We start from the raw sequence: 26,342 nt of genomic DNA, 5'->3' as shown, positions 1-26,342 counted from the left end.
CCACCCCGCTAACAGTTTACAGAAAACAACGTTTTTTGAGTTGTAATTTGTCTTAAATACTGTTTCAAATGGGACGTTGTTGCTCATAGTGTATCCTTTTTGTTTTATGGTCTGTGAAATGTCTGTTTCATGGTCTATGATATTGTGCACTTATGGAGTGTTCTCTCTAAGGTTGTCCCTCGGGCTGCAGGAAGAGGACAGAATGGTAGACCAGCAGCATCAGCAGCATCGAAGGAACCACAGAAGAGGGACATGAAGAACTTTAAGAATGTGGACAGCAAACTGGCCAGCTTCATACTGAATGAAATCGTAGACGGGTAGGATAGATGAGCTCTCTGCATAGCCCGGTCCCGGAGATATCCGCGTAGTCCGGTCCCGGCGCTATCCGCGTAGCCCGGTCCAGGAGCTATCTGCGTAGCCTTTTGGTCATTGTCTGGGGAGTTGGCTATACAGTACTAACGGATGTGTGACCAGGCTATGATAGAGAAGACCCTCAGCACATTCAATGGAGGGATTCTAGAGACGATAATAGTGGATAGGGCAGTGGACCGCAGTCAGGATCAAATTACACGTTGATTCTTGGGGATGCCCTGACATCAAAATCTTAGACTTTTGAGATGGTACACACACTGATACCTTTGTTAAGGCGGTGCCTAGCTCTCCTGTAATTACAACCCATGACTGTAATTGAGACTGCTGGGGCTTCTGGAGTCATTTAAACATGTGTGTTTATTTCAGCGGGTCGTCAGTGAGCTTTGAAGACATAGCGGGTCAGGAGCTGGCTAAACAAGCTCTTCAGGAGATAGTCATCCTACCTGCACTCAGACCTGAGGTGAGCATGTTTTCTTTCTACTCTGTGTTATGAGCTGCTATCTGTCAGCTATGAGCTGCTATCTGTCAGTAATGAGCTGCTATCTGTCAGCTATGAGCTGCTATCTGTCAGTAATGAGCTGCTATCTGTCAGCTATGAGCTGCTATCTGTCAGCTATGAGCTGCTATCTGTCAGCTATGAGCTGCTATCTGTCAGTTATGAGCTGCTATCTGTCAGCTATGAGCTGCTATCTGTCAGCTATGAGCTGCTATCTGTCAGTTATGAGCTGCTATCTGTCAGTTATGAGCTGCTATCTGTCAGCTATGAGCTGCTATCTGTCAGTTATGAGCTGCTATCTGTCAGTTATGAGCTGCTATCTGTCAGCTATGAGCTGCTATCTGTCAGTTATGAGCTGCTATCTGTCAGCTATGAGCTGCTATCTGTCAGCTATGAGCTGCTATCTGTCAGTAATGAGCTGCTATCTGTCAGCTATGAGCTGCTATCTGTCAGTTATGAGCTGCTATCTGTCAGCTATGAGCTGCTATCTGTCAGCAATGAGCTGCTATCTGTCAGCTATGAGCTGCTATCTGTCAGTAATGAGCTGCTATCTGTCAGTTATGAGCTGCTATCTGTCAGTTATGAGCTGCTATCTGTCAGTTATGACCTGCTATCTGTCAGTTATGACCTGCTATCTGTCAGTTATGAGCTGCTATCTGTCAGCTATGAGCTGCTATCTGTCAGCTATGAGCTGCTATCTGTCAGCAATGAGCTGCTATCTGTCAGTAATGAGCTGCTATCTGTCAGTAATGAGCTGCTATCTGTCAGTAATGAGCTGCTATCTGTCAGCTATGAGCTGCTATCTGTCAGTTATGAGCTGCTATCTGTCAGCTATGAGCTGCTATCTGTCAGCAATGAGCTGCTATCTGTCAGCTATGAGCTGCTATCTGTCAGCTATGAGCTGCTATCTGTCAGCTATGAGCTGCTATCTGTCAGTTATGAGCTGCTATCTGTCAGTTATGAGCTGCTATCTGTCAGCTATGAGCTGCTATCTGTCAGCTATGAGCTGCTATCTGTCAGCTATGAGCTGCTATCTGTCAGTAATGAGCTGCTATCTGTCAGTAATGAGCTGCTATCTGTCAGCAATGAGCTGCTATCTGTCAGTAATGAGCTGCTATCTGTCAGCTATGAGCTGCTATCTGTCAGCAATGAGCTGCTATCTGTCAGCAATGAGCTGCTATCTGTCAGCAATGAGCTGCTATCTGTCAGCAATGAGCTGCTATCTGTCAGCAATGAGCTGCTATCTGTCAGCTATGAGCTGCTATCTGTCAGCTATGAGCTGCTATCTGTCAGCTATGAGCTGCTATCTGTCAGTAATGAGCTGCTATCTGTCAGTTATGCCTGATTCACATTCTAGGGTCAAACCTAGCCAAGCCAAGCCAAGCTGAGCTGCTTTGATCTGGCCTGCTTATACATCCAGCATATTTGCTGAAATGGACCATTTGAAATGAAAATATCCGAGCCAGCACAGTACAGTTGAGGTCGGCCCTATTGTGGGAATCGGGCTTCACAGTTGTCTTGTTATCTCTAGTCCAGTCTGTTGTCTCTAGTCAAATCCAATCAAAGTTTATTTGTCACGTGCGCCGAATATAACAGGTGTAGACCTTACAGTGAAATGCTTACTAACCAACGGTGCAATATTTAAGTAAAAAATAGGTATTAGGTGAACAATAGATAAGTAAGGAAATAAAAAACAGTAAATAACAGTGAATAATAACAGTAGAGAGGCTATATACAGTAGAGAGACTATATACAGTAGAGAGGCTATATACAGTGTGGAGGCTATATACAGTGTGGAGGCTATATACAGTAGAGAGACTATATACAGTAGAGAGGCTATATACAGTAGAGAGGCTATATACAGTAGAGAGGCTATATACAGTAGAGAGGCTATATACAGTGTGGAGGCTATATACAGTGTGGAGGCTATATACAGTAGAGAGGCTATATACAGTAGAGAGGCTATATACAGTAGAGAGGCTATATAACAGTAGAGAGGCTGTATACAGTAGAGAGGCTGTATACAGTAGTGAGGCTATATACAGTAGAGAGGCTATATACAGTAGAGAGGCTATATACAGTAGAGAGGCTATATACAGTAGAGAGGCTATATAACAGTAGAGAGGCTATATAACAGTAGAGAGGCTATATAACAGTAGAGAGGCTATATACAGTGTGGAGGCTATATACAGTGTGGAGGCTATATACAGTAGAGAGGCTATATACAGTAGAGAGGCTATATACAGTAGAGAGGCTATATACAGTAGAGAGGCTATATACAGTAGGGAGGCTATATACAGTAGGGAGGCTATATACAGTAGGGAGGCTATATACAGTAGGGAGGCTATATACAGTAGAGGGGCTATATACAGTAGAGGGGCTATATACAGTAGAGGGGCTATATACAGTAGAGGGGCTATATACAGTAGAGGGGCTATATACAGTAGAGGGGCTATATACAGTAGAGGGGCTATATACAGTAGAGGGGCTATATACAGTAGAGGGGCTATATACAGTAGAGGGGCTATATACAGTAGAGGGGCTATATACAGTAGAGGGGCTATATACAGTAGAGGGGCTATATACAGTAGAGGGGCTATATACAGTAGAGGGGCTATATACAGTAGAGGGGCTATATACAGTAGAGGGGCTATATACAGTAGAGGGGCTATATACAGTAGAGGGGCTATATACAGTAGAGGGGCTATATACAGTAGAGGGGCTATATACAGTAGGGAGGCTATATACAGTAGAGAGGCTATATACAGTAGAGAGGCTATATACAGTAGGGAGGCTATATACAGTAGAGAGGCTATATACAGTAGAGAGGCTATATACAGTAGGGAGGCTATATACAGTAGGGAGGCTATATACAGTAGAGAGGCTATATACAGTAGAGAGGCTATATACAGTAGGGAGGCTATATACAGTAGAGAGGCTATATACAGTAGGGAGGCTATATACAGTAGGGAGGCTATATACAGTAGGGAGGCTATATACAGTAGAGGCTATATACAGTAGAGGCTATATACAGTAGAGAGGCTATATAACAGTAGAGAGGCTACATACAGTAGAGGGGCTACATACAGTAGAGGGGCTACATACAGTAGAGGGGCTACATACAGTAGAGGGGCTACATACAGTAGAGGGGCTATATACAGTAGAGAGGCTATATACAGTAGAGAGGCTATATAACAGTAGAGAGGCTATATAACAGTAGAGAGGCTATATAACAGTAGAGGGGCTATATACAGTAGAGGGGCTATATACAGTAGAGGGGCTATATACAGGCACCGGTTAGTCGGGCTAATTGAGGTAGTATGTAGATGAATGTATAGTTCAAGTGACTGTGCATATATGATAAACAGAGAGTAGCAGCAGTGTAAAGAGGGAGGGGGGGGGGGGGCAATGCAAATAGTCTGGGTAACCATTTGATTACCTGTTCAGGAGTATTATGGCTTGGGGGTAAAAACTGTTGAGAAGCCTCTTGGACCTAGACTTGGCATTCCAGTACCACTTGCCATGCGGTAGTAGAGAGAACAGTTTATGACTGGGGTGGCTGGGATCTTTGACAATTTTTAGGGCCTTCCTCTTACACCGCCTGGTGTAGAGGTCCTGGATGGCAGGAAGCTTGGCCCCAGTGATGTACTGGGCCGTACGCACTACCCTGTGTAGTGCCTTGCGGTCGGAGGCCGAGCAGTTGCCGTACCAGGCAGTGATGCAACCAGTCAGGATGCTCTCGATGTTGCAGCTGTAGAACCTTTTGAGGATCTTAGGACCCATGCCAAATCCTTTGTTTCCTGAGGGGGAATAGGCTTTGTTGTGCCCTCTTCACGACTGTCTTGGTGTGCTTGGACCATTCTAGTTTGTTGGTGATGTGGACACCAAGGAACTTGAAGCTCTCAACCTGCTCCACCACAGCCCTGTCGATGAGAATGGGGGCATGCTCGGTCCTCCTTTTCCAGTAGTCCACAATCATCTCCTTAGTCTTGGTTACGTTGAGGGATAGGTTGTTATTCTGGCACCACCCGGCCAGGTCTCTGACCTCCTCCCTATAGGCTGTCTCGTCGTTGTCGATGATCAGGCCTACCAGTGTTGTGTCGTCTGCAAACTTAATGATGGTGTTGGAGTAGTGCCTGGCCGTGCGGTTATGAGTGAACAGGGAGTACAGGAGGGGACTGAGCACGCACCCCTGAGGGGCCCCTGTGTTGAGGATCAGCGTTGCGGATGTGTTGTTACCTACCCTTACCACCTGGGGGCGGCCCGTCAGGAAGTCCAGGATCCAGTTGCAGAGGGAGGTGTTTAGTCCCAGGGTCCTTAGCTTAGTGATGACCTTGGAGGGCACTATGGTGTTGAACGCTGAGCTGTAGTCAATAAACAGCATTCTCACATAGGTGTTCCTTTTGTCCAGGTGGGAAAGGGAAGTGTGGAGTGAAATAGAGATTGCATCATCTGTGGATCTGTTTTGACGGTATGCAAATTGGACTGGGTCTAGGGTTTCTGAGATAATGGTGTTGATGTGAGCCATGACCAGCCTTTCAAAGCACTTCATGGCTACAGATGTGAGTGCTACGGGTCTGTAGTCATTTAGGCAGGTTGCTTTTGTGTTCTTGGGCACAGGGACTGTGGTGGTCTGCTTGAAACATGTTGGTATTACAGACTCAATCAGTGACATGTTGAAAATGTCAGTGAAGACACCTGCCAGTTGGTCAGCACATGCCCGGAGCACACGTCCTGGTAATCCGTCTGGCCCCGTGGCCTTGTGAATGTTGACCTGTTTAAAGGTCTTACTCACGTCGGCTACGGAGAGCGTGATCACACAGTCGTCTGGAACAGCTGATGCTCTCATGCATGCCTCAGTGTTGCTTGCCTCAAAGCGATCATAGAAGTGATTTAGCTCGTCTGGTAGGCTCTTGTCACTGGGCAGATCGCGGCTGTGCTTCCTTTTGTAGCTTGCCAGCCCTGCCCCATAAGATGAGCGTCGGAGCCGGTGTAGTACGATTCAATCTAGTCCAGTCTATAGTGTTGTCTCTAGTCCAGTCTGTTGTCTCTAGTCCAGTCTATGGTGGTGTTGTCTCTAGTCCAGTCTATGGTGGTGTTGTCTCTAGTCCAGTCTATGGTGGTGCTGTCTCTAGTCCAGTCTATAGTGTTGTCTCTAGTCCTGTCTATAGTGTTGTCTCTAGTCCAGTCTATAGTGTTGTCTCTAGTCCAGTCTATAGTGTTGTCTCTAGTCCAGTCTATAGTGTTGTCTCTAGTCCAGTCTATAGTGTTGTCTCTAGTCCTGTCTATAGTGTTGTCTCTAGTCCAGTCTATAGTGTTGTCTCTAGTCCTGTCTATAGTGTTGTCTCTAGTCCTGTCTATAGTGTTGTCTCTAGTCCAGTCTATAGTGTTGTCTCTAGTCCAGTCTATAGTGTTGTCTCTAGTCCAGTCTATAGTGTTGTCTCTAGTCCTGTCTATAGTGTTGTCTCTAGTCCAGTCTATAGTGTTGTCTCTAGTCCTGTCTATAGTGTTGTCTCTAGTCCAGTCTATGGTGGTGTTGTCTCTAGTCCAGTCTATGGTGGTGCTGTCTCTAGTCCAGTCTATGGTGGTGCTGTCTCTAGTCCTGTCTATAGTGTTGTCTCTAGTCCTGTCTATAGTGTTGTCTCTAGTCCTGTCTATAGTGTTGTCTCTAGTCCTGTCTATAGTGTTGTCTCTAGTCCTGTCTATAGTGTTGTCTCTAGTCCAGTCTATAGTGTTGTCTCTAGTCCTGTCTATAGTGTTGTCTCTAGTCCTGTCTATAGTGTTGTCTCTAGTCCTGTCTATAGTGTTGTCTCTAGTCCAGTCTATAGTGTTGTCTCTAGTCCAGTCTATAGTGTTGTCTCTAGTCCAGTCTATAGTGTTGTCTCTAGTCCTGTCTATAGTGTTGTCTCTAGTCCAGTCTATAGTGTTGTCTCTAGTCCAGTCTATAGTGTTGTCTCTAGTCCAGTCTATAGTGTTGTCTCTAGTCCTGTCTATAGTGTTGTCTCTAGTCCTGTCTATAGTGTTGTCTCTAGTCCAGTCTATGGTGGTGCTGTCTCTAGTCCTGTCTATAGTGTTGTCTCTAGTCCTGTCTATAGTGTTGTCTCTAGTCCAGTCTATAGTGTTGTCTCTAGTCCTGTCTATAGTGTTGTCTCTAGTCCTGTCTATAGTGTTGTCTCTAGTCCTGTCTATAGTGTTGTCTCTAGTCCAGTCTATAGTGTTGTCTCTAGTCCAGTCTATAGTGTTGTCTCTAGTCCTGTCTATAGTGTTGTCTCTAGTCCTGTCTATAGTGTTGTCTCTAGTCCAGTCTATAGTGTTGTCTCTAGTCCAGTCTATAGTGTTGTCTCTAGTCCAGTCTATAGTGTTGTCTCTAGTCCTGTCTATAGTGTTGTCTCTAGTCCTGTCTATAGTGTTGTCTCTAGTCCTGTCTATAGTGTTGTCTCTAGTCCTGTCTATAGTGTTGTCTCTAGTCCTGTCTGTTGTTGTCTCTAGTCCAGTCTATAGTGTTGTCTCTAGTCCTGTCTATAGTGTTGTCTCTAGTCCTGTCTATAGTGTTGTCTCTAGTCCTGTCTATAGTGTTGTCTCTAGTCCAGTCCATAGTGTTGTCTCTAGTCCTGTCTATAGTGTTGTCTCTACCCCAGTCTATAGTGTTGTCTATAGTGTTGTCTCTAGTCCTGTCTATAGTGTTGTCTCTAGTCCAGTCTATAGTGTTGTCTCTAGTCCAGTCTATAGTGTTGTCTCTAGTCCTGTCTATAGTGTTGTCTCTAGTCCTGTCTATAGTGTTGTCTCTAGTCCTGTCTATAGTGTTGTCTCTAGTCCTGTCTATAGTGTTGTCTCTAGTTCAGTCTATAGTGTTGTCTATAGTGTTGTCTCTAGTCCAGTCTATAGTGTTGTCTCTACCCCAGTCTATAGTGTTGTCTATAGTGTTGTCTCTAGTCCAGTCTATAGTGTTGTCTCTAGTCCAGTCTATAGTGTTGTCTCTAGTCCTGTCTATAGTGTTGTCTCTAGTCCTGTCTATAGTGTTGTCTCTAGTCCAGTCTATAGTGTTGTCTCTAGTCCAGTCTATAGTGTTGTCTCTAGTCCTGTCTATAGTGTTGTCTCTAGTCCAGTCTATAGTGTTGTCTCTAGTCCTGTCTATAGTGTTGTCTCTAGTCCAGTCTATAGTGTTGTCTCTAGTCCTGTCTATAGTGTTGTCTCTAGTCCAGTCTATAGTGTTGTCTCTAGTCCTGTCTATAGTGTTGTCTCTACCCCAGTCTATAGTGTTGTCTCTACCCCAGTCTATAGTGTTGTCTCTACCCCAGTCTATAGTGTTGTCTCTAGTCCAGTCTATAGTGTTGTCTCTAGTCCAGTCTATAGTGTTGTCTCTAGTCCAGTCTATAGTGTTGTCTCTAGTCCAGTCTATAGTGTTGTCTCTAGTCCTGTCTATAGTGTTGTCTCTACCCCAGTCTATAGTGTTGTCTATAGTGTTGTCTCTAGTCCTGTCTATAGTGTTGTCTCTAGTCCTGTCTATAGTGTTGTCTCTAGTCCAGTCTATAGTGTTGTCTCTAGTCCAGTCTATAGTGTTGTCTCTAGTCCAGTCTATAGTGTTGTCTCTAGTCCTGTCTATAGTGTTGTCTCTACCCCAGTCTATAGTGTTGTCTCTACCCCAGTCTATAGTGTTGTCTCTAGTCCTGTCTATAGTGTTGTCTCTAGTCCAGTCTATAGTGTTGTCTCTAGTCCAGTCTATAGTGTTGTCTCTAGTCCTGTCTATAGTGTTGTCTCTAGTCCAGTCTATAGTGTTGTCTCTAGTCCTGTCTATAGTGTTGTCTCTAGTCCTGTCTATAGTGTTGTCTCTAGTCCTGTCTATAGTGTTGTCTCTAGTCCTGTCTATAGTGTTGTCTCTAGTCCTGTCTATAGTGTTGTCTCTAGTCCTGTCTATAGTGTTGTCTCTAGTCCAGTCTATAGTGTTGTCTCTAGTCCAGTCTATAGTGTTGTCTCTAGTCCTGTCTATAGTGTTGTGTTGTCTCTAGTCCTGTCTATAGTGTTGTGTTGTCTCTAGTCCAGTCTATAGTGTTGTCTCTAGTCCAGTCTATAGTGTTGTCTCTAGTCCAGTCTATAGTGTTGTCTCTAGTCCAGTCTATAGTGTTGTCTATAGTGTTGTCTCTAGTCCAGTCTATAGTGTTGTCTCTAGTCCAGTCTATAGTGTTGTCTCTAGTCCAGTCTATAGTGTTGTCTCTAGTCCAGTCTATAGTGTTGTCTATAGTCCAGTCTATAGTGTTGTCTATAGTCCAGTCTATAGTGTTGTCTCTAGTCCAGTCTATAGTGTTGTCTCTAGTCCTGTCTATAGTGTTGTCTCTAGTCCTGTCTATAGTGTTGTCTCTAGTCCTGTCTATAGTGTTGTCTCTAGTCCTGTCTATAGTCCTGTCTCTAGTGTTGTCTCTAGTCCTGTCTATAGTGTTGTCTCTAGTCCTGTCTATAGTGTTGTCTCTAGTCCAGTCTATAGTGTTGTCTCTAGTCCAGTCTGTTGTTGTCTCTAGTCCAGTCTGTTGTTGTCTCTAGTCCAATCTATAGTGTTGTCTCTAGTCCAGTCTATAGTGTTGTCTATAGTCCAGTCTATAGTGTTGTCTATAGTCCAGTCTATAGTGTTGTCTATAGTCCAGTCTATAGTGTTGTCTCTAGTCCAGTCTATAGTGTTGTCTCTAGTCCAGTCTATAGTGTTGTCTCTAGTCCTGTCTATAGTGTTGTCTCTAGTCCTGTCTATAGTGTTGTCTCTAGTCCTGTCTATAGTCCTGTCTATAGTGTTGTCTCTAGTCCTGTCTATAGTGTTGTCTCTAGTCCAGTCTATAGTGTTGTCTCTAGTCCAGTCTGTTGTTGTCTCTAGTCCAATCTATAGTGCTGTCTCTAGTCCAGTCTATGGTGGTGCTGTCTCTAGTCTAGTCTATGGTGTTGTGCTGTCTCTAGTCCAGTCTATGGTGTTGTGCTGTCTCTAGTCCAGTCTATGGTGTGGTGCTGTCTCTAGTCCAGTCTATGGTGTTGTGCTGTCTCTAGTCCAGTCTATGGTGTTGTGCTGTCTCTAGTCCAGTCTATGGTGTTGTGCTGTCTCTAGTCCAGTCTATGGTGTTGTGCTGTCTCTAGTCCAGTCTATGGTGTTGTGCTGTCTCTAGTCCAGTCTATAGTGCTGTCTCTAGTCCAGTCTATAGTGCTGTCTCTAGTCCAGTCTATGGTGGTGCTGTCTCTAGTCCAGTCTATGGTGTGGTGCTGTCTCTAGTCCAGTCTTTGGTGTTGTGCTGTCTCTAGTCCAGTCTTTGGTGTTGTGCTGTCTCTAGTCCAGTCTATGGTGTTGTGCTGTCTCTAGTCCAGTCTATGGTGTTGTGCTGTCTCTAGTCCAGTCTATGGTGTTGTGCTGTCTCTAGTCCAGTCTATGGTGTTGTGCTGTCTCTAGTCCAGTCTATGGTGTTGTGCTGTCTCTAGTCCAGTCTATAGTGCTGTCTCTAGTCCAGTCTATAGTGCTGTCTCTAGTCCAGTCTATGGTGGTGCTGTCTCTAGTCCAGTCTATGGTGTTGTGCTGTCTCTAGTCCAGTCAGTCTATGATGTTGTGCTGTCTCTAGTCCAGTCTATGGTGTTGCTGTCTCTAGTCCAGTCTATGGTGTTGTGCTGTCTCTAGTCCAGTCAGTCTATGGTGTTGTGCTGTCTCTAGTCCAGTCAGTCTATGGTGTTGTGCTGTCTCTAGTCCAGTCGATGGTTGTGCTGTCTCTAGTCCAGTCGATGGTGGTGCTGTCTCTACCCCAGTCTATGGTGTTGTGCTGTCTCTAGTCCAGTCGATGGTGGTGCTGTCTCTACCCCAGTCTATGGTGGTGGTGCTGTCTCTACCCCAGTATATGGTGGTGGTGCTGTCTCTAGTCCAGTCTATGGTGTTGTGTTATCTCTACCCCAGTCTATGGTGTTGTGCTGTCTCTAGTCCAGTCTATGGTGTTGTGCTGTCTCTAGTCCAGTCTATGGTGTTGTGCTGTCTCTAGTCCAGTCTATGGTGGTGTTGTCTCTAGTCCAGTCTATGGTGGTGTTGTCTCTAGTCCAGTCTATGGTGTTGTGCTGTCTCTACCCCAGTCTATAATGTTGTTGTTCCCCTCTAGCTGTTCACTGGTCTCAGATCCCCGGCACGAGGTCTGCTCCTCTTCGGCCCCCCAGGCAACGGAAAGACCATGCTGGTGAGTCAAACGTTTGTGACCATCAAATGACATCACATGGTGTTGACTGCATGTTGAAGACATTATGCCTCTTTCTCATGATAATAAATGTCTCTGTTGTCCCTCTACCCAGGCCAAAGCAGTAGAAATGGAGTCCTCTTTCTCATGATAATGATCTATGTTGTCCCTCTACCCAGGCCAAAGCAGTAGAAATGGAGTCCTCTTTCTCATGATAATGATCTATGTTGTCCCTCTACCCAGGCCAAAGCAGTAGAAATGGAGTCCTCTTTCTCATGATAATGATCTCTGTTGTCCCTCTACCCAGACCAAAGCAGTAGAAATGAAGTGCTCTTTCTCATGATAATGATCTCTGTTGTCCCTCTACCCAGGCCAAAGCAATAGAAATTGAGTCCTCTTTCTCATGATAATAAATGTCTCTGTTGTCCCTCTACCCAGGCCAAAGCAGTAGAAATGGAGTCCTCTTTCTCATGATAATGATCTCTGTTGTCCCTCTACCCAGGTCAAAGCAGTAGAAATTGAGTCCTCTTTCTCATGATAATAAATGTCTCTGTTGTCCCTCTACCCAGGCCAAAGCAGTAGAAATGGAGTCCTCTTTCTCATGATAATGATCTCTGTTGTCCCTCTACCCAGGCCAAAGCAGTTGCCATGGAGTCCCACGCCACCTTCTTTAACATCAGTGCTTCCAGTCTGACTTCTAAATGGGTGAGGAGTCTGAAGACTGTTGTCATTTACTGTGCCCAAAATGGCACCCTATTCTCTAGGTAGTGGACTACTGTAGACCAGGGTAGTGGACTACTGTAGACCAGGGTAGTGGACTACTGTAGACCAGGGTAGTGGACTACTGTAGACCAGGGTAGTGGACTACTGTAGACCAGGGTAGTGGACTACTGTAGACCAGGGTAGTGGACTACTGTAGACCAGGGTAGTGGACTACTGTTGACCAGGGTCTATAGGGTAGTGGACTACTGTAGACCAGGGTTTATAGGGTAGTGGACTACTGTAGACCAGGGTAGTGGACTACTGTAGACCAGGGTCTATAGGGTAGTGGACTACTGTAGACCAGGGTAGTGGACTACTGTAGACCAGGGTCTATAGGGTAGTGGACTACTGTAGACCAGGGTAGTAGACTACTGTAGACCAGGGTCTATAGGGTAGTGGACTACTGTAGACCAGGGTAGTGGACTACTGTTGACCAGGGTCTATAGGGTAGTGGACTACTGTAGACCAGGGTTTATAGGGTAGTGGACTACTGTAGACCAGGGTAGTGGACTACTGTAGACCAGGGTCTATAGGGTAGTGGACTACTGTAGACCAGGGTAGTGGACTACTGTAGACCAGGGTCTATAGGGTAGTGGACTACTGTAGACCAGGGTAGTAGACTACTGTAGACCAGGGTCTATAGGGTAGTGGACTACTGTAGACCAGGGTAGTGGACTACTGTAGACCAGTGTCCAGGTAGAGATGTCCTACCTAGTGTATTAACATTCGTGTTAGCTGAGTGATCAGTTAAACTATCAATAAGATAGTTTTAAAACCACTTTATAAAGTTGACCTTTTATGTTCCAGTGTAAAGTGTTTGTACCAGTAGTTGTACTTGAGTGACCTTTGACCCGTACCTCTCTTTTCCAGGTGGGAGAGGGAGAGAAGCTGGTCAGAGCTCTGTTTGCTGTGGCCAGAGAACTGCAGCCAGCCATCATCTTCATTGGTTGGTTTGAGTGATTATATTGAATGTATTTTTACCCATACAGAATACTCAACATGGTCCAACAGTGGTCTGAAGTCCAACAGTGATCTAACGTCCAACAGTGATATTTTAACTTGACATTTTCCATTGGTTATTCTTTTTTTTAGTCTAGGACTCGGCTTTTAGTCTGTCCAAAAAAACTGACCGTTCATTAGTTTACTAATGGATTGGATTTTTATAGCGACTTTCTACATCTTGAGGTCCTCGAAGCGCTTTACATAGTGAGGGTTGAATTGGACTAGTTAAAGATGCAGAAATCGCTCCTCAATTTCCTGGTTGCTAATATTCTAATAGTTCGCCTAATTTCAGTTTATGTGACTAAACAACTAAGTATAGTGTAGACAGTCATTGTACCATCGAAAGTGCTTTTCTATAACCAAAAATATTGTATTTTCAGCTGTTTGTCGCTGGTGTACAAAACCGAAAGTAAAAGATGCAAAAACTAAACTTAAGAACGAGAAGCATAGAAATAGGGCACATAGAACAGATCTACTGCTTCTTAGACTTGATTTCAATGAGAACGACAGATCTATATTTCACATTTCTATGTGAATTTGGTCAGGTCGTCCAAAAAAGTGACATTTTACAGCTTTAATAAAAATGTTTTATGTTTGTTTGTTTCTGAGAGACTGTACAGGCAGTAGCTATTCATTGACGTTGTGGTGACGCTCGCTGTGGTTCCTGTCTGTTTGCCGTCCTCCCAGATGAGATCGACAGCCTGCTCTGTGAGAGAAGGGAGGGAGAACACGATGCCAGCCGCCGGTTAAAAACGGAGTTTCTCATACAGTTTGATGGGGTAACGACCATTTTAGTTATGTCACGGTAATGTTACTCGCGCTGCAATTATCAACGGCAGTTGCAATTCCTATGTACTGTTTTATGAATGTTTCGTGTATGGGTTTTAATGAGCTACAAAATACCTTATGACCAAAAGTATGTGGACACCTGCTCATCGAACATCTCATTCCAAAATCATGGGCGTTAATATGGAGATGGTCCCCCCTTTGCTGCTATAACAGCCTCCACTCTTCTGGGAAGGCTTTCCGCTAGATGATGGAACATTGCTGCTATAACAGCCGCCACTCTTCTGGGAAGGCTTTCCACTAGATGATGGAACATTGCTGCTATAACAGCCTCCACTCTTCTGGGAAGGCTTTCCACTAGATGTTGGAACATTGCTGCTATAACAGCCTCCACTCTTCTGGGAAGGCTTTCCACTAGATGTTGGAACATTGCTGCTATAACAGCCTCCACTCTTCTGGGAAGGCTTTCCACTAGATGTTGGAACATTGCTGCTATAACAGCCTCCACTCTTCTGGGAAGGCTTTCCACTAGATGTTGGAACATTGCTGCTATAACAGCCTCCACTCTTCTGGGAAGGCTTTCCACTAGATGTTGGAACATTGCTGCTATAACAGCCTCCACTCTTCTGGGAAGGCTTTCCACTAGATGCTGGAACATTGCTGCTATAACAGCCTCCACTCTTCTGGGAAGGCTTTCCACTAGATGTTGGAACATTGCTGCTATAACAGCCTCCACTCTTCTGGGAAGGCTTTCCACTAGATGTTGGAACATTGCTGCTATAACAGCCTCCACTCTTCTGGGAAGGCTTTCCACTAGATGTTGGAACATTGCTGCTATAACAGCCTCCACTCTTCTGGGAAGGCTTTCCACTAGATGTTGGAACATTGCTGCTATAACAGCCTCCACTCTTCTGGGAAGGCTTTCCACTAGATGTTGGAACATTGCTGCTATAACAGCCTCCACTCTTCTGGGAAGGCTTTCCACTAGATGTTGGAACATTGCTGCTATAACAGCCTCCACTCTTCTGGGAAGGCTTTCCACTAGATGTTGGAACATTGCTGCTATAACAGCCTCCACTCTTCTGGGAAGGCTTTCCACTAGATGTTGGAACATTGCTGCGGGGACTTGCTTCCATTCAGCCACAAGCATTAGTGAGGTCGGTACTGATGTTGGGTGATTAGGCCTGGCTCGCAGTCGGCGTTCCAATTCATCCCAAAAGTTGTTCGATGGGGTTGAGGTCAGGGCTCTGTGCAGGCCAGTCAAGTTCTTCCACACCGATCACGACAAACCATTTCTGTATGGACCTCGCTTTGTTGCACGGGGGCAATGTCATGCTGAAACAGGAAAGGGCCTTCCCCAAACTGTTGCCACAAAGTTAGAAGCACAGAATCATCTAGAATGTCATTGTATGCTGTAGCGTTAAGATTTCCCTTCACTGGAACTAAGGGGCCCGAACCATGAAAAACAGCCCCATACCATTATTCCTCCTCCACGAAACTTTACAGTTGGCACTATGGATTGGGGCAGGTAGTGTTCTCCTGGCATCCGCCAAACCCAGATTCGTCTGTCGGAATACCAGAAGGTGAAGCGTGATTCATCACTCCAGAGAACGCGTTTACACCACTCCAACCGACGCTTGGCATTGCTCATGGTGATCTTATGCTCGTTTGCGGCTGCTCGGCCATGGAAACCCATTTCAAGAAGCTCCCGACGAACAGTTCTTGTGCTGACGTTGCTTCCAGAGTCAGTTTTGAACTCGGTAGTGAGTGTTGCAACCGAGGACACACGATTTTTATGCGCTTCAGCACCCGGCGGTCCCGTTCTGTGAGCTTATGTGGCCTACCACTTCACGGCTGAGCCGTTGTTGATCCTAGACGTTTCCACTTCACAATGTTTCCACTTCAGAGTTAACCAGGGAAGCTCTAGCAAGGCAGAAATTTAACGGACTGACTTGTTGGAAAGGTGGCATCCTATGACGGTGCCACGTTGAAGGTCACTGAGCTCTTCAGTAAGGCCATTCTACTGCCAATGTTTGTCTATGGAGATTGCATGGCTGTGTGCACAATTTTATACACCTGTCAGCAATGGGTGTGGCTGAAATGGCTGAATCCACTAATTTGAAGTGGTGTCCACATACTTTTGTATGTCTGGTGTAGGTTTCCTTCAACAACACTAGTCTCCTGGATGGTTGCAGGTGCAGTCAGAAGGGGCAGAGAGGGTTCTGGTGATGGGCGCTACAAATAGACCACAGGAGCTGGACGAAGCTGTGCTCAGGTACTGAACACAACACAACACAAACAGGAAGACGAAGCTGTGCTCAGGTACTGAACACAACACAACACAAACAGGAAGACGAAGTTGTGCTCAGGTACTGAACACAACACACAGGAAGACGAAGCTGTGCTCAGGTACTGAACACAACACACACAGGAAGACGAAGCTGTGCTCAGGTACTCAACACAACACAACACACACAGGAAGACGAAGCTGTGCTCAGGTACTCAACACAACACAACACACACAGGAAGACGAAGCTGTGCTCAGGTACTGAACACAACACACACAGAAAGACGAAGCTGTGCTCAGGTACTCAACACAACACAACACACACAGGAAGACGAAGCTGTGCTCAGGTACTGAACACAACACAACACACACAGGAAGACGAAGCTGTGCTCAGGTACTCAACACAACACACACAGAAAGACGAAGCTGTGCTCAGGTACTGAACACAACACAACACACACAGGAAGAGGAAGCTGTGCTCAGGTACTGAACACAACACACAGGAAGACGAAGCTGTGCTCAGGTACTGAACACAACACACACAGGAAGACGAAGCTGTGCTCAGGTACTGAACACAACACAAACAGGAAGACGAACCTGTGCTCAGGTACTGAACACAACACAACACACACAGGAAGACGAAGCTGTGCTCAGGTACTGAACACAACACACACAGGAAGACGAAGCTGTGCTCAGGTACTCAACACAACACAACACACACAGGAAGACGAAGCTGTGCTCAGGTACTGAACACAACACACACAGGAAGACGAAGCTGTGCTCAGGTACTCAACACAACACAACACACACAGGAAGACCAAGCTGTGCTCAGGTACTGGATATGATACACTCACACACACATAAAGCATGGTATAGAATAACTATCTTCAAAGTAATGACTCAGGACGTCGGGTTTGATATGAAAGCTTCTTTTAGTAATAATACTTGTGCACGTTACATTTACAAACTTTAGATTCTACAGAACAATGAATAATGAGTTGCTAGCGCAAAGGAGTCAAGATAATCCCCTGTCAATTGCACTTAACTAGCGCGTTCGCTCTCTACTTCCTGTCGCAAGGCATTCTGGAACTTGCAGTCAAAAGCCTAATTCAATACTAACCAGTACAAAATATGTATGTAGTTCTCTCAATCTCCAACACACAAATTCTAATACAATTACAAATATCTTTAGATAGAGCTCGATGAATTAACTTAAACATGAACTCTGTAACCCATTAAAGTTACAACACACGGGAACCGGTTAATAACGCTCTGCACACAAAATAAAGTTCTGAACCGGTTCAAACTAAAAAATAAGTAACATTTTATATCGTTCTTTTTTCAAAACCTCTGAAATCGTTTTTTTGTTGTTTACATTTAGCTCAACATTAAATGACCACTCAGTGCGGATAGAGCAGCTTGCTATGGAGCGGGTTAACTATGTACAGTGTAATGCATTGGACAGACCAGTGTAGGGCGCGAGATGTGACAAACGGGTGGGGAGAGAGGGTGAAGGAGAAGAGGGGTTGGTTTGTAGCACTGGGCATGTTGTTATGACATGCGTTATCTGAAATTAGGCCCACAGAATTGTACATGTGATATAGCAGCTTCTATGAAGGAAGGAACTTTTAATGTTTTTGAACTTCCTGGATTTGGTCTGATGTTAAAGCCAGAGGTAGCTAGCTAATAAGCTTGTGTGTGCAGAGCGGCACCGGAATTAAAATCAAAACACGTCTTATCTTTTTTTGGGGGGTTGTGAATAAATCCAACGCGAAACGTGTTCAATATAGTATCCTTAATTAGCATTGAAAAAGTTTATCCATTATTTTCTAATAAAAAAAATCTCTCTCTCTCCCTAATTTCCGAATCAGGCTTGTAACGTCAGTAGGCTACTGTAGCCTATGCTTCGGAGGGGGAGGGGCAGGTAGCCTAAAACGACTAGAGAAAATAACGGTTCTGTTCCATAACCAGTATAGATCACTTTCATTCCAAGTTCTGATTCTTTTCATGTCATTGTTGTCCTGTTTTCGGTTCTGTTCCCTGAACCGGTTCTAACCCCTGGTGACAATATTTAATTTGTTATTTTGTTTTTCCTTTTACAGGCGATTTGCCAAAAGGGTGCATGTAGCCTTACCAACAGAGGAGGTAAATGCATGTTGCATGTTTCCCCTTGTGACCGTCACTGAACGTTGTTATGGCTTCAGTGGTTTACTGGGTAGATTTTCTGATTGGTTTTTGTTAACCAATGTTATGTGTTGTTTGCTATCATCATAGACGCGTTTCAAGTTGCTGAAGAATCTACTGGGAAAGCATGGACACCCACTCAACCAGAAGGAATTAGCCCATCTAGCAAAGTAAGTTTTCAACATGGACACCCACTCAACCAGAAGGAATTAGCCCATCTAGCAAAGTAAGTTTTCAACATGGACACCCACTCAACCAGAAGGAATTAGCCCATCTAGCAAAGTAAGTTTTCAACATGGACACCCACTCAACCAGAAGGAATTAGCCCATCTAGCAAAGTAAGTTTTCAACATGGACACCCACTCAACCAGAAGGAATTAGCCCATCTAGCAAAGTAAGTTTTCAACATGGACACCCACTCAACCAGAAGGAATTAGCCCATCTAGCAAAGTAAGTTTTCAACATGGACACCCACTCAACCAGAAGGAATTAGCCCATCTAGCAAAGTAAGTTTTCAACATGGACACCCACTCAACCAGAAGGAATTAGCCCATCTAGCAAAGTAAGTTTTCAACATGGACACCCACTCAACCAGAAGGAATTAGCCCATCTAGCAAAGTAAGTTTTCAACATGGACACCCACTCAACCAGAAGGAATTAGCCCATCTAGCAAAGTAAGTTCTCACAATATGTTACACTAGGCCACCCCCCCCCCCCCCTCCCTAAAGCATAAACTATACAACCTAAACATGCTCTAACCGAAATATAAACCTTCTCAGAATGACGGGGGGCTATTCAGGAAGTGATCTTACGTCGTTGGCTAAGGATGCTGCGCTTGGACCAATCAGGGGTGAGTAAAGGCCTATCTTTCAGCCTGTCCCAATGCCCAAAAGTTATGGCTATATGCAATAGACAATGTACCTATTATACCTATATACACTAACCGGACAGTTTATTAGGTACACCTCGGATCGCTCCTACCATATAAAGCAGGCAGACAGGCATCGAGGCATTCAGTTACTGTTCCACTGAACGTTAGAATGGGCAAAACTAGTGACTTTGAGCGAGGTATGATCGGTCGGTGCCAAGCAGAACGGATCCATTATCACTGAAACAGCCGCCCTCCTGGGCTTTTCACGCACGACAGCGTCTAAGGGATTCCTGAGAACGGTGTCGACAAACAAACAAAAAAAACATCCAGTCAACGGCAGTCCTGTGGGGGGGGGGGAAACAGCTCGTTGATGAAAGAGGTGAAAAGGAGAATGGCAAGAATGGTGCACGCTAACAGGCGCGCCACAAACAGACACATAACAGCGCAGTACAACAGTGGAGGGCAGAACGGCAACTCAGGAACACACAACTCGGTGATCCCTGTCATGGATTGGCTGTTGCAGCGGACGACCACACAGGGTTCCACTCCTATCAGCTAAAAACAAGAAGCAGCAGCTCCAGTGGGCACGCCATCACTGGACTATTTGAGGAGAGGGAAAAAAACACCTCCTGGAACATGATGGTGAATTCAGTGTACTTGAGTGGCCTGGTCAGTCCCACACCTCAACCTAATAGAGTATAACGGGATGAGATGGAACGAGCCGTTAGCAGCATGAATGTACCGCCGTCCAATCTGCAGCAACTGCCCTGATGCCATCGCGTCAAGTGCCAAGTGTTTGGTTAAGGTCGCTACAATGTCTTTATGCCTTGACGAGGTCGCTAAGTGTTTGGTTAAGGTCGCTACAATGTCTTAATGCCTTGACGAGGTCGCTAAGTGTTTGGTTAAGGTCGCTACAATGTCTTTATGCCTTGACGAGGTCGCTAAGTGTTGGGGTTAAGGTCGCTACAATGTTTCTATGCCTTGACGAGGTCGCTAAGTGTTTGGTTAAGGTCGCTACAATGTCTTTATGCCTTGACGAGGTCGCTAAGTGTGGGGTTAAGGTCGCTACAATGTCTTTATGCCTGGTGTCTGATCATGTTTGTTTTGTCTGTTTACACAGAACTTGGACCAGAGCAAGTGAAAAACATGGCTGCTAGTGATGTAAGTTATAACAGCTCAAAGCTACAATAGACTGTCTGACATGAATGGAGAATATACACTACATATACAAAAGTATGTGGACACCACTTCAAATTAGTAGATTCAGCTATTTCAGCCACACCCATTGCTGACAGGTGTATAAAATCGAGCACACAGCCATGCAATCTCCATAGACAAACATTGGCAGTAGAATAGCCTTATTGAAGAGCTCAGTAACTTTTAATGTGGCACCGTCATAGGATGCCACCTTGTCCACATACTTTTGGTTATGTAGTGTATTTCTGTGTATGAAATAGAGAATATATTTCTGTGTATGAAATAGAGAATATATTTCTGTGTATGAAATAGAGAATATATTTCTGTGTATGAAATGGAGAATATATTTCTGTGTATGAAATAGAGAATATATTTCTGTGTATGAAATGGAGGATATATTTCTGTGTATGAAATGGAGGATATATTTCTGTGTATGAAATAGAGAATATATTGCTATGTATGAAATGGAGAATATATTTCTGTGTATGAAATGGAGAATATATTTCTGCGTATGAAATGGAGAATATATTTCTGTGTATGAAATGGAGAATATATTTCTGCGTATGAAATGGAGAATATATTTCTGTGTATGCTGATGCTTGTTACAGATGCGTAACATCCGCTGCAAGGACTTTGAGGATTCTCTGAAGCGTATTAAGCCCAGTGTCAGTCCCACAACCCTGGACCTCTATGTACGATGGAACACTGACTACGGAGACACTACAGCCTTCTAGAACCATGGAACTAACTCATTTCCCAGCTAGCACATAACGTTCTGAGAACCATATGTTTCTTAGAGCGTGGTTGTCCTATGGTTATTTTGCCTTAAAACCTTTTCACAACTTTCTGGGAATGGTACAGGGAGTCGCTTGGCTTTGGAACATTCTCAGCACATTTTAAGGAACTTGACAAACTATTTTTGGGGGGGGGTATTTCAATGCTTTAACCAGAAGGTTTCCTAAAAGTTCAAACGTTCTGGGAACGTTCTCCAGCTGGTTTGACGTTGGGAATGTTCTCAAATAGTTCAGAGAATGCTAAGAAACAACGTTCTTCTGTGGGAATTTCAGTACTTTAAACAAAACGTTTCCTACAGATTTCCTACAGATTGCCTCCTATTTAAATTCATGTAAAAAAAATAATATAATAATAATAATTTGAGAGCGTTAAAACGTTCCATAAAAAAAACACAAGACAACTTTAACGTTCACAGAACGTTCTAAGAATGTTATTATAAAAACATACCGTTCTCAGCGTCAACAAAACTCTCTCTATCCTCTATCTTGTTAAGTGTGTTCAGGTGTGTTGGCCGCGCCCACTAATTGTCCACAGCTGATCTTAATCAGTCCTTGTTTCATTTGAAATGGGGTCTGTTTTAATAGACAATAAAATGAACAGCTTCGTGTGAGTTATAAAACATGGCATGCTAGCTCCATCCTGGTGATGCAGTGGACTAATTCCACGGATAGAGAACAGAAGATTATAGGTTTGAATCTCACTGATGCCGTGCCACAATAACAAAATAAATGTGTTTTGGATGATTTAACGCCTAAGCAAATTAATTTCCATGTGTCCTATCTGTGCTGGGAGTTCCAAACAGTTAACCTAAGCGAGCAGTGTTATTAAAAGTCTTATTGAAATATTCAGTGAACGTTTTAAGGAAGTTTTTCAGAAACCTCCATATAACCTAGAATTTCCATTTTTACAGCCCTAATAAAACCTCCCGGGAAAGCTGTGCTGAATACAACAAGTATAGACTTTACCATTAAATGCTTTACTTACGAGCCATTTCCCAACAATGCAGTTAAAAAGTTATACAACTAACAAATAGAAGAAAAATAAAATAGTGAAAATAAAATAAAAACATTTTAAAAAATTAAAAAAATTAATTATCAAGGAACCAGAGTAAAACGTTCTCAGAACCTCCCTGCAACCTAAAAATGAACCCAGAACAGTCGACGTTTTCACTTCTTCTATTCTCAGAACGTTTAAAAAAGAAATAAACATACATTTTTACCGCTCGGGAAGCATATGGCTTCGTTCTCACAACCAATGTGAAACCTAAACCGTATGTTCCCGTAACTTCCAACGAACCAAATTTGCTAGCTGGGTTAGTTCCATCGGAGACGTGATGGAACCAGGGATGTGTTCATTAGTGCACACCATAGTCTCTCCCAGTTTCAGCGTTTGCTTCAGTTTTGAGGGAGGGAGATAGAGAAACATAGAGTAGACCATCACTGAAGAATTTGATTAATTGCACATTTTGAAAATTGCATAGAGACAGGAATTGCATTCTGATTTGTTGATATTGTTATCTTGACAGCTTTGAGAGTTGAAATTATACTACTGTGTATATAGCTACTGCATAAAGACAGGACATTAGCCCCCCTGCCCACACTCCCATATTGCCGCCTCAAGGTGTCGAAAGCATTCCACAGAGAAGCTGGCCCATGTTGACTCCAATGCTTCCCACAGTTGTGTCAAGTTGGCTGGATTGGTGGTGGACCATTCTTGATACACACGGGAGATTGTTGAGTGTTTAAAAACCCAGCAGCGTTGCAGTTCTTGACACAAACCGGTGCGCCTGGCACCTACTACCATACCCTGTTCAAAGGCAATTAAACCTTCTGTCTTGCCCATTCACCCTCTGAATGGCACACATACACAATCCATGTCTCAAGGCTTAAAAATCTTTACATTTTTATTTTTTTTATCTGATTTGAAGTGGATTTTGCAGGTGACATCAGTAGAGGATCACCCGGTCAGCCTGTCATGGAAAGAGCAGTTGTGCTTAATGTTTTGTCCATTCAGTGTACATGTCACCAACCACAGCTAGTGAAATCCCTGCAACTCTAAACAAAGAGTTTTTTAGAATGAATGGCTAGTAATAAACTAGTCCGGAACATCTCTAAAAACTAAGAGTATTGTATTTGGTACAAATCATTCTTCGCAAGTTCTAGACCTCCGCTGAATCTGGCAATGAATGGTGTGGTTGTTGAGCAAGTTGAGGAGACGTAACTTCTTGCGATTGCCTTTTTAAACCAGGGATCATCAACTAGATTCAACCGCGGGCCAACACAGCGCCTCTCCCTATCTGACCTAGTCATCTAGTTAAGTCATATGTTCAGTACGTGTATTAATGTATGCATGTAAGTCTGTCTATGTTAATGTGTTTACAGACTAAAAATACTTTACAATTTTAATGTATTTTTTGTTATTTGTCGATAAACCAGGAAGACTAGCTGTCGCTATTAACGGGGATCCCAATAAAACGTATAAATGTATAATAAAGTTGCAATCTGCTCCAGATTTCTGATCAGTGTAATCGGATTGATATTGTGATAATATGATTAACTTATTTAGTAAAGTAACTGATGATCAGTTTTAGTTTTACTCTCATCATCCTCTGATTTGCTGTCTACATCTTACAGACGTCATCTGAGGCTGGGGGGGGTGTCCCAACTCATTCCATGGAGGGCTGGGGGGGTGTCCCAACTCATTCCATGGAGGGCTGGGGGGGTGTCCCAACTCATTCCATGGAGGGCTGGGGGGGGGGGGGGGGGGGTGTCCCAACTCATTCCATGGAGGGCTGGGGGGGGGGGGTGTCCCAACTCATTCCATGGAGGGCTGGGGGGGTGTCCCAACTCATTCCATGGAGGGCTGGGGGGGGGGGGGTGTCCCAACTCATTCCATGGAGGGCTGGGGGGGTGTCCCAACTCATTCCATGGAGGGCTGGGGGGGGGGGGGGGGGTGTCCCAACTCATTCCATGGAGGGCTGGGGGGGGTGTCCCAACTCATTCCATGGAGGGCTGGGGGGGTGTCCCAACTCATTCCATGGAGGGCTGGGGGGGGGTGTCCCAACTCATTCCATGGAGGGCTGGGGGGGTGTCCCAACTCATTCCATGGAGGGCTGGGGGGGGTGTCCCAACTCATTCCATGGAGGGCTGGGGGGGGTGTCCCAACTCATTCCATGGAGGGCTGGGGGGGTGTCCCAACTCATTCCATGGAGGGCTGGGGGGGTGTCCCAACTCATTCCATGGAGGGCTGGGGGGGGGTGTCCCAACTCATTCCATGGAGGGCTGGGGGGGTGTCCCAACTCATTCCATGGAGGGCTGAGAGGGGTGTCCCAACTCATTCCATGGAGGGCTGGGGGGGGGTGTCCCAACTCATTCCATGGAGGGCTGGGGGGGGGTGTCCCAACTCATTCCATGGAGGGCTGGGGGGGGGTGTCCCAACTCATTCCATGGAGGGCTGAGAGGGGTGTCCCAACTCATTCCATGGAGGGCTGGGGGGGGTGTCCCAACTCATTCCATGGAGGGCTGAGAGGGGTGTCCCAACTCATTCCATGGAGGGCTGGGGGGGGGTGTCCCAACTCATTCCATGGAGGGCTGGGGGGGGTGTCCCAACTCATTCCATGGAGGGCTGAGAGGGGTGTCCCAACTCATTCCATGGAGGGCTGGGGGGGGGTGTCCCAACTCATTCCATGGAGGGCTGGGGGGGTGTCCCAACTCATTCCATGGAGGGCTGAGAGGGGTGTCCCAACTCATTCCATGGAGGGCTGAGAGGGGTGTCCCAACTCATTCCATGGAGGGCTGGGGGGGGTGTCCCAACTAATTCCATGGAGGGCTGAGAGGGGTGTCCCAACTCATTCCATGGAGGGCTGAGAGGGGTGTCCCAACTCATTCCATGGAGGGCTGAGAGGGGTGTCCCAACTCATTCCATGGAGGGCTGGGGTGGGTGTCCCAACTCATTCCATGGAGGGCTGGGGGGGGGTGTCCCAACTCATTCCATGGAGGGCTGGGGGGGTGTCCCAACTCATTCCATGGAGGGCTGAGAGGGGTGTCCCAACTCATTCCATGGAGGGCTGGGGGGGGGTGTCCCAACTCATTCCATGGAGGGCTGGGGGGGGGTGTCCCAACTCATTCCATGGAGGGCTGAGAGGGGTGTCCCAACTCATTCCATGGAGGGCTGGGGTGGGTGTCCCAACTCATTCCATGGAGGGCTGGGGGGGGGTGTCCCAACTCATTCCATGGAGGGCTGGGGGGGTGTCCCAACTCATTCCATGGAGGGCTGAGAGGGGTGTCCCAACTCATTCCATGGAGGGCTGGGGGGGGGTGTCCCAACTCATTCCATGGAGGGCTGGGGGGGGTGTCCCAACTCATTCCATGGAGGGCTGGGGGGGGTGTCCCAACTCATTCCATGGAGGGCTGGGGGGGGGGTGTCCCAACTCATTCCATGGAGGGCTGAGAGGCTGCTGGTTTTAGTTGTTTCCTTTCAGTTAAATTAAAACCTAAACAACCTTCAGTTCCCCCGAAACGTTGTCGAACGTTGCAGATAGAAATTCCGTGAATAGAGCCAACATGATTCCTTTGTCTACATGTTGTTCTGTTACATATTTCTATCTGAACATTCCAAAATGTTGTGTCCTGCGTGCTAACTAGTCAAAGGTATAGGGCGTTTATAACTCATAAGTGACATTTTGTTGATTGATCAATCAAGTACAAGGGAGGAGTCAAAACTGGCAGACACGCTGCCCTCCGTGGAATGATGAGTTTCACACCTGTCACCTAAAGGATGATTTCACTAAGAATGATATCGGCCGATCACTCAGCTGCTGTAACTGCCACTGGAGGGGGTTGGAGTGGCCTGTCTTCCAAACTGGAGGGGGTTGGAGTGGCCTGTCTTCCAACTGGAGGGGGTTGGAGTGGCCTGTCTTCCAACTGGAGGGGGTTGGAGTGGCCTGTCTTCCAAACTGGAGGGGGTTGGAGTGGCCTGTCTTCCAACTGGAGGGGGTTGGAGTGGCCTGTCTTCCAACTGGAGGGGGTTGGAGTGGCCTGTCTTCCAAACTGGAGGGGGTTGGAGTGGCCTGTCTTCCAACTGGAGGGGGTTGGAGTGGCCTGTCTTCCAACTGGAGGGGGTTGGAGTGGCCTGTCTTACCTTGTGTGAAAATAAACAAACGTTTTGTTTTTAATCGTGTGTGTGTTGTTGTTTTGACACAGAGACATGTCTAAAGAAGAATCCACTCTGGAAGTGTTGTTTTGTGTGGATCCACTGTTCCTCTGCAATAACCTATCCTGAAACACAGTACCATGGGTAAATCAATGTTACCTTACGAGGTCCCGACTACTGTTCGTTGTCTGTTATACCTTGATAATGAATTGGTGTCGTAGCTCTAAATCAGTCCCTGATTGGAGGGGAACAATGAAAAAG

General features: G+C 45.5%; 1 protein-coding gene across 1 annotated transcript in view; it reads left to right on the top strand.

Moving 5' to 3' along the window:
* Window positions 1-21,320, top strand: part of LOC120046051 (spastin-like) — a 55,759-nt gene extending 34,439 nt beyond the window's left edge. Inside the window, exons 5-16 of the mRNA XM_038990968.1 lie at window positions 172-317; window positions 739-832; window positions 10,975-11,049; window positions 11,680-11,751; window positions 12,679-12,754; window positions 13,498-13,589; window positions 15,792-15,871; window positions 17,986-18,028; window positions 18,158-18,237; window positions 18,847-18,917; window positions 20,059-20,099; window positions 20,744-21,320. Coding sequence (XP_038846896.1) covers window positions 172-317; window positions 739-832; window positions 10,975-11,049; window positions 11,680-11,751; window positions 12,679-12,754; window positions 13,498-13,589; window positions 15,792-15,871; window positions 17,986-18,028; window positions 18,158-18,237; window positions 18,847-18,917; window positions 20,059-20,099; window positions 20,744-20,869 — 996 coding nt within the window. The 3' untranslated portion in view covers window positions 20,870-21,320. The remainder of the gene's footprint in view (window positions 1-171; window positions 318-738; window positions 833-10,974; window positions 11,050-11,679; window positions 11,752-12,678; window positions 12,755-13,497; window positions 13,590-15,791; window positions 15,872-17,985; window positions 18,029-18,157; window positions 18,238-18,846; window positions 18,918-20,058; window positions 20,100-20,743) is intronic.
* Window positions 21,321-26,342: the final 5,022 nt, after the last annotated feature.

This window comes from Salvelinus namaycush, chromosome 4, assembly GCF_016432855.1.
Source record: "Salvelinus namaycush isolate Seneca chromosome 4, SaNama_1.0, whole genome shotgun sequence".
NCBI classification, from domain to species: Eukaryota; Metazoa; Chordata; class Actinopteri; order Salmoniformes; family Salmonidae; genus Salvelinus; species Salvelinus namaycush.
The sequence above is the reverse complement of the archived record's forward strand: the minus strand, read 5'-3'. Positions and strand labels throughout refer to the sequence as shown.